Genomic DNA, 13,808 nt, shown 5'->3' on the forward strand with positions numbered 1-13,808 from the left:
AGCGGAGCTCAGCGGTGAGGACAGGTAACATGAATGGTGTGCTGAGAGTATAGGTGAGGGTAGTTAAGGCACACAGCTGACAGGCCTGACCCTACTTTGAGGACAGTATTTAGAATTGCTAAAAAAACCAAAGTGTAATTTTAAACTAAATCTTAAGGGAAAGGCTATAAATTATTAGCTAAGAACATTTACCAATGTGGAAGGAAAAAAGTCACCAGTGAAACTATTTACTTTACTGAATACAGAGCACAGTTATTTCACTTCTGATACTAGTTTCTAAAAATTTGTGGTTATCTCTTTAGATACTATGAATTTTGTCACCTATGTTATTTACATCATGTAGAAAAGTTTCTCATACCTAGTGGAAAAGCACTAATATCAGTCTCCTTGCTGACAGAAAAATTACCTTGTTTTTCCTTCTTATAAAAACAGCTTTGAACTCCAATCACTTCTAATTCCAAAATGAAAGTGACAGGAATTCCTAAGAGCTCTGAGTTCTAAGGGAGCACTGAGGGCTCCCTCTAGTGTCATGACAGCAAAATATAAGGGCCGTTTAATTCTCTTTTAGGATTTACAAGTTTCGTTCAGTACCTTCATAGTTTTAAGGCCTAATTTGGTCTCAGATATTATGTTTATGCCTTACCACACACCATGGTCCTAATTATGGTATCTTCTAATACGAGCAACCACAACCTTTAAATGTACATATTGTATCCTAAATAAAAGAGCAGTAAGCTATCCAATTCAGTTTTCATTAATTGCACAAAGCTAAAAAAATGCTAATGAAGTAAATAGCTTAATGTAATATAGGTATCTGACATCTGTGTTAACTTCTTTCTCTCTGTTCTCCTTACTTATGAATTTCAGAAAATGGCAATGTGAGCTAATCCTACCAACAAGAGCTGGAGTATGTTAGGCAGGCAATTTTCTGAGAGTGTCCAGAGAGATATTCTAAATGTATATGTATATTTCCTTGAGATTTTAAATACAATACTGGTTGCTTATGAATATAAACCCAAATCTTTCACATGCTAATAAGTCACTTTTTCTGTCTCATGGTATCATGTAAAGGTATTCTATGAAAATGGATACCCTGGTCAAGTAAGGCTAAGATATTGGGTTAAACCAAACTAATCTGCTTCTTTATTCCTGAAGGACCTCTCAGAATTTCTAGTATGCTAATGTACAGGGTGAATCTCCAGTACAGGACAGTACAGAGCTTACTTACTTGACTATGGAATCCTTTTTTTCCCCAGAATATCTAATGACATCAAAGAAGCTAATGTTCAATGGAACAGTTTGGGAAATGATCTAAAGTTTCATCAGTTCCTCTGCTCTCATCATAAATCTGCAGCATTTGACTTAATGTTTATCAAACTGACCCCTTTCTTCATTCCTAGTATCTTCCCCGTCGGTAGCCAATGACTTGGCTTTGAGACCTCAGCACCAGGGAATCTCAAATGTCTTGTAATCCTCTGGGTCTTTCTGATTAAAAAAGCAAGTGGCTTCAAAGTTTATGACATCATACAAGGTATCAATCTCTTTTATGCTCCAAACAAATCATTTCACTCTCAAGTGCCGAAATAAGAGATGCTGCTTTCACTCTTTCACAGAACTAATCTGTGGACACATCCTGACTGTAGCCTGAAGCCTAGCTCAAATACAAAGCGTAATAGTTCAATGTACAGACTTAGCTAAAAGATCAGACTACCTCCATCATCCCCAAGGAAGGCAAGGACCAAAAGGACAGCACAATTAGGCTCTAGGGAACTCAGTACAGAGAGCCACGTGGAATCCTATCAAGAGGCAAATGTGCCCAAGCCCTGGTGTAAAGGAAGAAAAAGGGAGGGATGAGTAAGGTTCAGAGGAGACATGGGCACAGCACAGCTTTCTGAATTCCCTCGAGCTGAATCCTCCCAGGGCAGTCTCAGTAACTGGGTGCAGCAAATATAATTCCACAAACAAAATAAGACTCCGAGCTAAATGTGAATGATTGAAAGATCTACTTTGGTTTATTACTCTTCATTATGATTCAGGATCATTAAGAAGAGTATGTTTATTTAAGTCAGGGCTCATAATACTCTTTTAAACTGAAGATGGATCTGTTGTCTCAAGTTATTTGATACTTCCTCCTAGAGCTCAATTCCAGAGAAAAGCCCTAGGAACACAGTAAGTCATTTTTAGAGATACTGATGTCGAAATAGTAAACAAGTAAAAATCAATCAAGTAAGTCAAGGTCTGTCTCAATTTGTATCACTGAATTTGTAAATTCTTTAACAAAGTTTGTATATGTACAACTCAGAGTGATTTAAATTTATAGTAGAAACCTATAACCAAACTATAAGAAATCCATTGCTACATAACTAAAATTAGGTAATTATATTTATTTATAAAATAACAAAAGATTTAGGAATAGATCTGTTTATTGTACTGTGAAAATGGTCTTGGTACATGTGAGAAACATTATATACTTTGAGGACAGCATTCAGAATTGTTAAGACAAAAGACAAACTATAATTTTAAAGTCAATCTTGATTTAAGGGAAAGGCTATAAATTATAGGCTGGAATGCATTCAGCATGAATTCAGATTCTATAGAACATAAAGCATGAAAGAGTACAAAAGATGTTGGAGTCCAATAAGCCCATACCTAAATTTTACTGTAAAGCTGCAAGGACTTTTTATTTATTCTTATATACTAGTTTTCTTCTGAGACAAGTTGATTTTATCTCCAAGACTTAAGGCCATTCCCTGTAAGGAAAAATGCAAATGTTTATAATTGTTAAAATTACATAAAACCAGTAGGTTATTCTATCTTAACCAAGCCCCCATTCAATGGCACCACATCAATAAAGAAAACAAGGAGGTACAAAACAGACTCACTAAAACTTTACTTTGTTAAATACTTTTAGTGCTAGATTTACAAATAGTCACTAGATCTGAGCTTGGATTTCATTCAAAAAACTTTAGAGAATCATTTCACAGCCTATGGGAATCAATATTGTTTTAAGCGAATAATCCAGAATGACAGGCCCAAAAAGTGGGCCATTTTAATTAAGCAAAAGTTCTATTTCTGTTCAGAGAATATTATTATTATATATATGCATCTAACACATACAACACTAGTATGACAGAGAATGCTACACATAGAAATAATGAAGAATTAAACTTTTTGTTCAGTTCAGAGATGATCTCAAAAACAAACAAACAAACAAAACCCAACCATTACCTGACTCTTTGCACGAATTCTTATGTGGCCAGTAACAGGGGCCTCTGGTCCCTGTTGAATTGGCTTCTCAATGCTGACATTTGCAAGTGCATCTTCTCCAAATATGGAACGAGCATACAGGTTGGCTGCCATAAAGCCACAGTAACCAGAAAGAGCCTAGAAGAAATTTATGATATATTCAGAACTTCTCTAGAGAACCACACATAAGCAAGACCCACCAGCATAGGTAAATTATCCTTTAAAATAAAGACTTACCATATGATGGTGGTTATATGACTACATAACATGTCAAAACTCAGAGAATCGTATGTGTAAAAGGTGTGAATATTACTGTGTCTATATTATACCCCAATAAAAATGACTTTAAAGAAATAGCACTTATTTCAGTTTGTATTTATACATTCCCTGTTTACTTACAGAGTTGTTTGCACCAGACCTTAAGCTCCATAAAGGAGAGACAATTTTTATTTTGTTCATTACTGTATATCCAGTAGCTCAGAGAGTACTGGGCATATGATGTTTGTGTATTTGTTAGACTATCTGTTGAATAAACTAATATATGAATTAAAACCCATTTGGCAGAATTTCACTGATAAAATTAGCATTAGCAGGAATTCTACAAAGAAAAAAATTCTTTAGAGTCTCATCTTCATTTTTCTTTTTTCTAGTCTTTTTTTTTTTTTTCATATATACAGAACTTAGTAGAAAATCCTATATCTGAACAGATATATTCCGACCCATAATCAGAGCCAAGAGAAGAGGTCATGGACATTTTTTAATTCAGTATCAAAACCTATTTTGGAATGAGTCTTTCTTTAGCTGAAAGGAAGACTGAAAAGAAAAACGAATGACTATTCAATTGGTTCCCTGCACTAGGAGCAAGGAGGCTGGTATGTGAAAGAGGTAGGTGTGGGATAACGTCTCATAATAGCGAGTCTAGAATGACACTGCTTTTCTCACACTGAACAGTAACAAAAACCCACTAAAGGGAATACAAGAAAGCCAGGAACCTGCCATACTACTCTCTATCAGATTTAAGAAGTTCTCAATCAAATCTTACCTTCTCTGGAGTGAGGCATTTCATGTTGGTTGACTTTAATATATGCTGTAAGTAGTCATTTAAATCGATTATATTTGTGTTAACCGTCACCTGTATAGAGGGAGAAAAAAGTCAAAGAGATCATAATCCTTATAAGGAGAAAGTTCTGGTTTTCTGATCTTAGAGTTGAGAAAACAGACTTATATGTCATATGGAACCTCCTTCCAAGTATTTGGTGGGGAGGGTGGGCAACAAAAAAGCAAATGACATCTTTTGCAAAATCCAGCAAGCTGCAAGTTGGTATCAGAACTTTCATACATAGATCACTTCATAAAAGATCACCATGCTGCATTTAAATATTTCTAACAAAAATCAAGGACACTGACTTTGCAAAACCTCTTCTGGACACGGATTCAATGGTAAGTTATTATTCACACATACAAGGGATGGTATATTGTCTTTAATGTCTGTATCTATCAGATTAATCATACAAGGACACCTGGGTAGCTCAGCGGTTTAGCCCCTGCCTTTGGCTCAGGGCATGATCCTGGGATCCGGGATCAAATCCCACATCAGGCTTCCCTGCAGGGATCCTGCTTCTCCCTCTGCCTATGTCTCAGCCTCCCTGTCTCTAGGTCTCTCATGAATAAATAAAATCTTAAAAAAAAAATTATACAACTGTTACTCTAATCAGTTTAAAACAACTTACCATACTACTCACATAATTAACTTGCATGGTTAAGGCTAATTTGCAAGAATAGATACCGAGAAGCTGCTTCTCACATCTGAGACTTTTTAGTGGGACTAATTTTATCAGATAATCCCCAACACTAGCCAAAAAAGTAAGATAAGAAGCTGAAGGAAATCTCCCAAGGACTCACTTTGTTTTCCCATTCGAATTCAGCCCACATCTGACGGAATTCAGCATCAGTGCAAGTGGCAGGCTGGATATAGTCCATGATGTCGATGTGAATATCACTGAGGACTACGCAATTTCTGTCACTTGCTGCTCCAGAGACATCATAAACTGCAAAATACACACAAACAAGGTCCTGAGGGGACACCTGAGTGGCCCAGTGGTTGAATGTCTGCCTTTGGCTCAGGGTATGATCCTGGGCTACTGGGATCAAGTCTCTCATCAGGCTCCCCACAGGGAGCCTGTTTCTCCTTCTGCCTATGTCTCTGCCTCTCTCGTCTCTCATGAATAAATAAAATCTTTAAAAAAAAAAAAAAAAAAGGTCCTGAAACATCAGAGGCAAATTTTATTTTATAGTTTTGAGGGCAGCTCGGGTGGCTCAGCAGTTTAGTGCTGCCTTCAGCCCGGGGTGTGATCCTGGGGACCCGGAATCGAGTCCCATGTCAGGCTCCCTGCATGGAGCCTGCTTCTCCCTCTGCCTGTGTCTCTGCCTCTCTCTCGCTCTCTCTGTGTCTCTCATGAATGAATGGATGGATGGATGAATGAATGAACAAACAAATAAATAAAATCTTAAAAAAAAAGTTTTAATATGGGACACCTGGGTGGCTCAGTGGTTGAGCATCTGCCTTTGTCTCAAGGGTGTGATCCTGGGATCCAGGATCGAGTCCCCTATCAGGCTCCTTGAAGGGAGCCTGCTTCTCCCTCTGCCTATATCTATGCATCTCTCACTGTGTCTCTCATGAATAAATAAATACAATCTTAAAAAAAAAGTTTTAATATTTATAGATAATAATTATAAGATTAGCAACTATTTATATAATGCTTATATCCTGGGCTCTTATTTTAAATACTTTAAAAATATTACCTATTTAATACTCCTTCAATCCTATGTTATAGTATTATCATTTTCCATCTTATGGATGAGGAAACAAAACAAAAAGAAGTCAAGTAAGTTGCTTAAGGCCACAGAACTGATTAAGTGGTAGGGGCAGGATTCAAATTCAGTCAGTACATGCATAGCAGTTGCAGTGTGAGGCCCTCCATGGGGATATGTAAGTCATAGTGCTCCCTAGGAGGTACTTAACAAATATGTTTTAATGAATATTGAGGAGCCACAGTACTTAATGATTACAAGATTATTTACTTCTATGACTGCCTCATCCACAGCAGAAAGTTGTCATCTGATTGGAGCCTACCTTTCTTCCTCCTAGCCTCTTCTCTTTACATTCCTCCACTGCATCTACTTTCAGAGAAAACAGAGGTCACCAAGAATAAGTTCCTTTAATTTTTAGTCCCACATCTAAAAACAAATTTCTCTCTCTCTGAATTCACACACCATTTCCTTACCCTGTGTATCAGGGAAGTGCTGTCTCTTCTCTTGCAGATTCCTGCCATCTGTGATTCCTGTTCTGGTTCAGGACATCACTCCACCAATCATTACCTCCCTCACTCTATGTCTTTAGCTTTGTTTTCTCTACTGGCTCTTCCCTTAGTCTATAAACATTCCCTTTTATGACTCTCTCACCTTAAAAAAAAAAAAAAAAAAAACCTCTCCCTCCTCCTCTGACTTCTCTTCATTTATTGCCCTCTCTCATTCTTATCAAAACCAAAATTCTATACTCAGAGCAGTCTACACTGTTTTTATTTCTCTACCTCCAAGTCTTCAACTCACCATCAATGCCCAAGATATACCACAAGCAATATTTAATATCACTGATCACCAAATTCAAAGGACTCTTCCTTTAGACTTCATGTTTCTTGACCTTTCGCAGCTCCAAATTCTTTGGAAGATTTTTCCTTACTTCTTCTCTACCACATTTCAGGTACCTTTATAGGATTCTTCTTGGCCAACCAAGCTTTCAATATTGCTGTTCTCTTAGATTCAGTTTTAAGATCTCCCCTCTTCTCACTCTTTATACCCTGAGTGATTTCTTCCATTTCTATGGCTTTTAAACAAGTATTTATCTCTAGTTTAGACTTTCTGTTCAAGTTCCACACCCACATCAAATTGCCCTTGGACATCTTTCAATACTTTAATACTCGATCTGCTCAAAGATTTACCTTAGTACCTCTCTCAAATTTGTTCTTCTCTCATATATTTCCTTTTTTGGTGATTGCCATAAATATCAATTCAATAAACCCAATAAAAAAATCTGACCATTACTCTAGCCACTTCCTCTTCAGTCCATGTCCTGGGCATCCTATTTCCTTAATATTAATAATATTCAGCCCTTCTCTACAACCCAACCACTACTGCACTGGTTTGAGCTCTATCATCTCTCACCTGTGCTACTACAATAGTCTACTAGTTTACTCTTCCTGCCTCTTCCAATCTGTGCTGTCACAGAAATGCTTAATCATGGGGGTGCCTGAGTGGTTCAGTTGGTTAAGCGTCTGACTCTCGATTTCAGCTCAGGTTATGATCTTAGGGTCTTGAGACTAAGTCCCACATAGGGCTCTGTGCTGAGCATGGAGCCTGCTTAAGATTTTCTCTCTCTCCCTTTGCCTCCCCTCACCCTTACCCGGCTTGCATGTGCTCTCTCTCTCTTAATTTGTTCCAGTGGAATCCTTGCCTATATGTAGAACATTCCTAATTGTTCAAAATGCCCTGTGAGCATTAGTTGCTCCACAAAGCCTTTCCTAACCTTCCCACCTCCCACTCCCCCACCACTTTGAGAAAAATGACCAAATTTCTACACAGACTCCCACTTTACCTAGCACAAGCTTCTTTCCTAGAACTTACCATTATGTGTTATACGTATCTATCCTACTTATCTGTTTTCCCTTACTTGACCACAAATTACCTGAGGGGAGATCTTTTGTTCTCACCATGGCACCCCTAACAGTGCCACAGACCTTGCTTAAAAAAATGCTTACTGTCTGACTGAATGCCCCTGGATACACAGTCCTATGTGCCCTGGCAACCACTGCCTCTGCAATTTTAGACTCAGTTCAAAAGTCATCCTTTGATAACATATCCTACTCCTCTATAAAGCCTTCTGTGGGCTTAGCATTTTTCTTCTATGTTCTCAAAGCACATAACATATAAACTAGCATCTATCACATTGCGTTGTACTTATATATTTACTCTATCTCCTTCTTTTGTTTGGCAGGTTCTTGAGGACAGTCTTTCCATGGTTCATTTCTGTACATCCATGAACAAAGTACAACATGTAGTATAACAGCAGGTGCCCCATAAGGGATGAATGAGTAAATGAATAAATGGATTCAGGTCCTGTCCTCAAGAAATGTCATACAACTACTCATTACAGAAATTCTTTAATAAAAATATTCAAACATCATATGCTATAAAACAATTCCTTACCTATATTACCAAAAATTATTCCATTTTCTGTTGATGCTACTTTAACATTAGCTTTAATATTTGCAAAATCATGAGGAGCAAGAGTCAAAGGAGATGGCTTTTCCACAAGTTTCAGATCCCCTGAAGAAACATTTAGATATGGTTAAATATACATATTAAATCACATATATTCATTTCAAATCATAAATCTTATCTCCCAAAAAATAACTTAAAATGATGCAGTGAAATAAGGAACAAGAAAAGGGTTATGATTCAAATATTTTGAGGACAAAATAAATCATTTAACACTTTATTATTCACATCAATATACATATTTTCTTTGAAAAAGTAATAAGTTCCTCAAAATAATTCTATATTTAATGTGTGCATATACTTTGGGCTTATCATTTTATTTCAATGATTGAGTATAAACTTCTCAAAAATCTTGAGTCAAACTATAGACTCCATTACCAAGAGAGATAAAACAGTCCACACGAAGGCTTATAAATTCTTAGAAACATAGTTCTTTATATAGGCATCATGTTGTGAGGAAGAAAGGGCAGAAGTATCTTTTCCCTTGATATCTTAAAGTGCTTTAACTCTTGCTTAAGCCACACAGAATTTCCAAGAGACCCTGCACTGTTTCTGTATACAATTTATTTTTTCCAACTTCAAAGCCATATGTAGAAGTGGTCAAAGAGAGTATGATTCACGTGTTTTTATTAAGAAGAAAAGCACATCTCAAGTTGCTAACTATAATAATATATTACTTTGGCCACAAATGGTAGGTATCAGTTATAGACTCAGAAAATACCTAGTTCTGTTTTAAGGCAATTAAAAATTTAAGTGAGCCATGAGGTAAATCTATAACTTAAACAGTTCTTATTTATATCTAGAAAAATTGATATTTGTTAGGTTGAGCTTACTGAATAAATCCATCTGGATGTACCAAGAGCATAAACCTAAGAGAGTCAGTGTCACAGAGGTTCAGAAAATTGGAGCTGAAGGAGACTAAATGTAAAACTAAGCCTTGATTAAAAATTCTTAAACTGGGCAGCCCCAATGGCTCAGCGGTTTAGCGCCACCTTCAGCCCAGGGTGTGATCCTGGAGACCAGGGATCAAGTCCCATGTCGGGCTCTCTGCATGGAGCCTGCTTCTCCCTCTGCCTGTGTCTCTGCCTCTCTCTCTCTCTCTCTCTCTCTTTGTATGTCTCTCATGAATAAATATTTAAAAAAAAATTCTTACACTAAGATTTCTTACACTAAAACTTGTACATTTCCCTTAATAATCTGTCATAAAGACTTACTATGTAACAATAGTTTTCCTTTATGGTAAATTTCCTTACCCAGAGTAGCTAACTCTAATGTGCAGTTCTGCAAAGTATCACTGGTTTGGTTTACAACAAGTACATCCAGGACAATATCATACTGGTTGACATGAACATAAGCTTCTGCATATACAGGATCTGAGAAACCTGTCAACTGAGTGACCTGTCAAACAAAAATAAAGAGAAAATCAAGGGACCAAGACAATTTAACCAAACATATCCTAGTCAAATGACTAAGTCTGTTAGGTAATTAACAGACGTGCTTATATTAGACAATTTTGAAATTGATATAATAAAATTGTTTTGGAATATAGACGTGGTAATTGAAAATCAGACATCAGAAATAACTCCACTGACAGATGGATGTACTCCACCGACAGATGAATGAATAAAGAAGATGTGGTATATATACACAATGGAATATTACTCAACCATCAAAAAATAAATCTTACCATTTGCAATGATGTGGATGGAACTACACGGCATTATGCTAAGCAAAGTAAGTCAGAGAAAGATTTCACTCATATGTGGAATTTAAGAAACAAAACAGAGGATCATAGAGGAAGAGAGGGATAATAAATACAAAATCAGAGAGGGAGACAAGCCATAAGAGATTCTTAACTATAGGAAACCAACTGAGGGTTGCTGGAAGAGGGGGAGGTGAGTGAGGGGATGGGTTAACTGGGTGATGAGCATTAAGGAGGACACTCGATGTAATGAGCATTAGGTGTTAAATGTAACTGATGAATCGCTGAATTCTACCTCTGAAACCAGTAATACACTATATGTTAATTGAATTTAAATAAAATTAAATTTAAAAAAAAGAACAGGTACTAGAGTTTATAGCTCAGTGGGAAAAAAATGTTAAATATGTTGAGCAAACATGTTAAACATTATCTCAATTTAGGAACTGTGTAATTTGGATACACTTTCAGTTAAATCCCTCAGTATCTAAACTCGATAGCTGCTCTCCAGAACTTGGGAACTATATAAAATCCAAATCACATGGTAGTCCCTGCTACCTAAACTAAGGAACTAAATAGATTATATAGCAAGAAATGCTTGTAATTCCACAAAGATAAATTTTATATGCTCCCCAAATTTAAAAACATAACACCCCAAGTATAGTACTTTTTACATAATAATGTCACCAAAAACACAAACAAAAGAAAAAAGAGGTAAAACTGGATTATATCAAAAGGAAAAACTTTTGTGCATAAAGAATGTTATTAAACAGAGTCAAAAGTCAACCTTGGGAGAAAATATTTGCCAATCATACATCTGATAAGAGACTTGTGATCCAGCAGTTACATCTCTAAGTATAACCCAAAAGAAATGAAAGTAGTGCCTCAAAGAGATATTTGTGCATCCATGTTCATAAAAGCATTATTCACAATAGACAAATCAACCCAAGTGTTTATCGACAGATAAATGGATAAGCAATGTGTGGTATATATTCAAAATGGCATATCGCTCAGCCTTAAAAAAGAAATTCTGACACACACTACAACATGGATAAACCTTGAAGATATTATTTTAAGTGAAATAAGCCAGTCACAAAAGGGCAAATGCTGTATGATTCTGCTAATATAAGGTACCTGTAGCAATCACATTCATAGTGACCAGGCCAGACCCCTGCCCTTGAAAAGTTTTAGTTAATCTTCAGGTCCTTGGGTGGCTTTTAAGTATCCAACGCTTAATGTCAGCTCGGGCCTTAATCTCAGGGTCATGAGGTCAAGCCCTGCACTGAGCTTCATGTTGGGCATGGAGCCAGCTTAAAAAATAAATAAAATTTTAAAGCTTTAGTTAATCTTTAAGGATCTCCCAGTTTATGTGTTAGTCTACGATTCAACATACACAGGGTGCTTGAGTGATTCAGTCAGTTAAGCATCAGCCTTTGGCTCAGGTCATGATTCCAGGGTCCTGGGATCGAGCGCCAGCCACATCAGGCTCCCTCCTCAGCCAGGAGCCTGCTTCTCCCTCTCCCTCTGCCTGCATGCCCTCCCCTGCCCCCACCCTGCTTGTGCTCTGTCAAATAAATAAATAAAATATTTTTTAAAAAGATTCAACACACACAACTGGAACAAGTTATAAAACCATTTACTAGACTTATAGTACTCATGTATATAGTAAAATACTTTATCAGCATCTGAGTTATTTTTTCATTTTTATTTTTCCTAATTTTGCTTTTTAAAAAATTTCTATTTATTCATGAGAGACAGCAAGAGGCAAAGACATAGAGAGAGAAGCAGACTCCTTGCAGGGAACCTAATGCAGGACTCGATCCCCGGACCCGGGATCACACCCTGAGCTGAAGGCAGACACTCAACCACTGAGCCACCCAGGCATCTCATCATTTCTTTTTTTTTTTATTTTTTTTATTTATTCACTGGAGAGACAGAGCACAAGCAGGGGAAGGGGCAGAGGGAGAAGCAGGCTCCCTGCTGAGTGGGGAGCCCAACATGGAACCCGATCCTAGGACCCCGAGATCATGACCTGAGCTGAAGTCAGACACTTACCTGACTAAGCCACCCAGTTCCCCCAGTATCTGAGTTTTAATGAGTTTTAGTTCATGCTTCATGAACCTACTAATTAGTGACTTGACAAAAACTGAAGCTATATAACAATATTACTATATTGTTATATTACTATTACTTTATAAAGTATATAAAGCTATATTACTTTTTCTTTAAAAAAAACAGTGGGACTAGCCACTTCCTGATTATTACTATAAGTGGTCCTTTAAATAATTTACCAGTGTATTTGACATTTTGTTACCTTATTAAGTTTAGATGCTAGGGGATCTGCTGCCTCTTTCCTCTGCGTATTGCCCATTGCTGCCAGCAGGCTCAGCTGAAACTGATCTTCCTTGCAGTTCATTTCATTCTTCGCAGTTAGTTGCATAAAGGAAATGGGGTCATCAGGTTGTACTGTCACATTCCTCTTTTCAGATTCTTTCTGTGTTGAGAAAACAATACACACGTCTCTCTATTATGGAAAGAACGACAGCTTTCTGTAGGCCTACAATGGGGACAGCCCTCACACAGGACTAAAAAATCAACAAAATTAAAAAAAAAAAATAACCCTTGAAGCACTTTTATGACTTGCCCACATATATTTTACCTTCTGGGATAATTTCTCTTCTTCGAGTTTAGCAGACAACATGTGAGAAAGGGACTGCCTGCATTCCTTATTGAAAATGTCATTCATTAAAGGTGAACATTCAGACAAGACCTTGAGGCACAGAGAAATTCGATCTACATCATCATCCGTAATTGGCTTCTTTGGAAGAGAGGATTTTCCCAAATGAAGGATAGTGGCCATAAGCAACATAGCCTCAGCAACAAAAGACTAGAAAAGCAGAGAAATGGATTATTTACTGTCATGGTTCTCCAATTCAGTAATGTCACTTTATTACATAACTCAATATCCAAGAAATAAACCTAATTTTCATTTCACCAAAATAAATTTACGCTTTAGATTTTATCTCCATAGATTTGATGCACCCTTTCCCTCCCTATCTTTAGAGCTGCCACTCTCTACTGCCTTCATTAACTTCCAACTGAAAGACAGCAACGGCTTGTTAACAGTTTCCCCAGCTCTAATCCCTTCACACGCCAATGCTATCTTCTTTAAAATTCCAACTATGGAAAAGTGAAAAGAATGATACACTTTACCAGTTGCTCACATTAGCCACATTTGCTTTCTTATTCTACCTGTACAAGTCCACCTACTTTTGGGGCTAACCATATGAAAGTAAGGTTCTTCACCCCTTAAGTACTTTAGCATTATGTCTCTTAAGAATCAGGACAGTTTCCTACAGAACCACGATATCATTCTTGCACCTGAGAAATAGAATCCCAAAATATATCTACATTACACTTAAAATAAATTTTCCTAAGGTCACCAAATGTTTTTACTGTTTTTTTAATCCAGGATCAGCTTCGTGCATTTTATTTGGCCATTACAGTCTTTAAGTCCCTGTTAACCTAA

General features: G+C 37.0%; 1 protein-coding gene across 2 annotated transcripts in view; it reads right to left on the reverse strand.

The window, feature by feature from the left end:
- Positions 1 to 2,364: 2,364 nt before the first annotated feature.
- Positions 2,365 to 13,808, reverse strand: part of COPB1 (COPI coat complex subunit beta 1) — a 37,839-nt gene continuing 26,395 nt past the window's right edge. For both annotated transcript variants that reach the window (XM_038569116.1, XM_038569117.1), the window contains exons 15-22: positions 12,939 to 13,166; positions 12,594 to 12,773; positions 9,834 to 9,978; positions 8,509 to 8,628; positions 5,149 to 5,294; positions 4,289 to 4,378; positions 3,229 to 3,384; positions 2,365 to 2,750 (exon numbers count right to left, since the gene is read on the reverse strand). In XM_038569116.1, the coding sequence (XP_038425044.1) occupies positions 2,691 to 2,750; positions 3,229 to 3,384; positions 4,289 to 4,378; positions 5,149 to 5,294; positions 8,509 to 8,628; positions 9,834 to 9,978; positions 12,594 to 12,773; positions 12,939 to 13,166 (1,125 nt within the window). In that variant the 3' untranslated portion in view covers positions 2,365 to 2,690. The remainder of the gene's footprint in view (positions 2,751 to 3,228; positions 3,385 to 4,288; positions 4,379 to 5,148; positions 5,295 to 8,508; positions 8,629 to 9,833; positions 9,979 to 12,593; positions 12,774 to 12,938; positions 13,167 to 13,808) is intronic.

The sequence above is a fragment of the Canis lupus genome, chromosome 21 (assembly GCF_011100685.1).
Source record: "Canis lupus familiaris isolate Mischka breed German Shepherd chromosome 21, alternate assembly UU_Cfam_GSD_1.0, whole genome shotgun sequence".
NCBI classification, from domain to species: domain Eukaryota; kingdom Metazoa; phylum Chordata; class Mammalia; order Carnivora; family Canidae; genus Canis; species Canis lupus.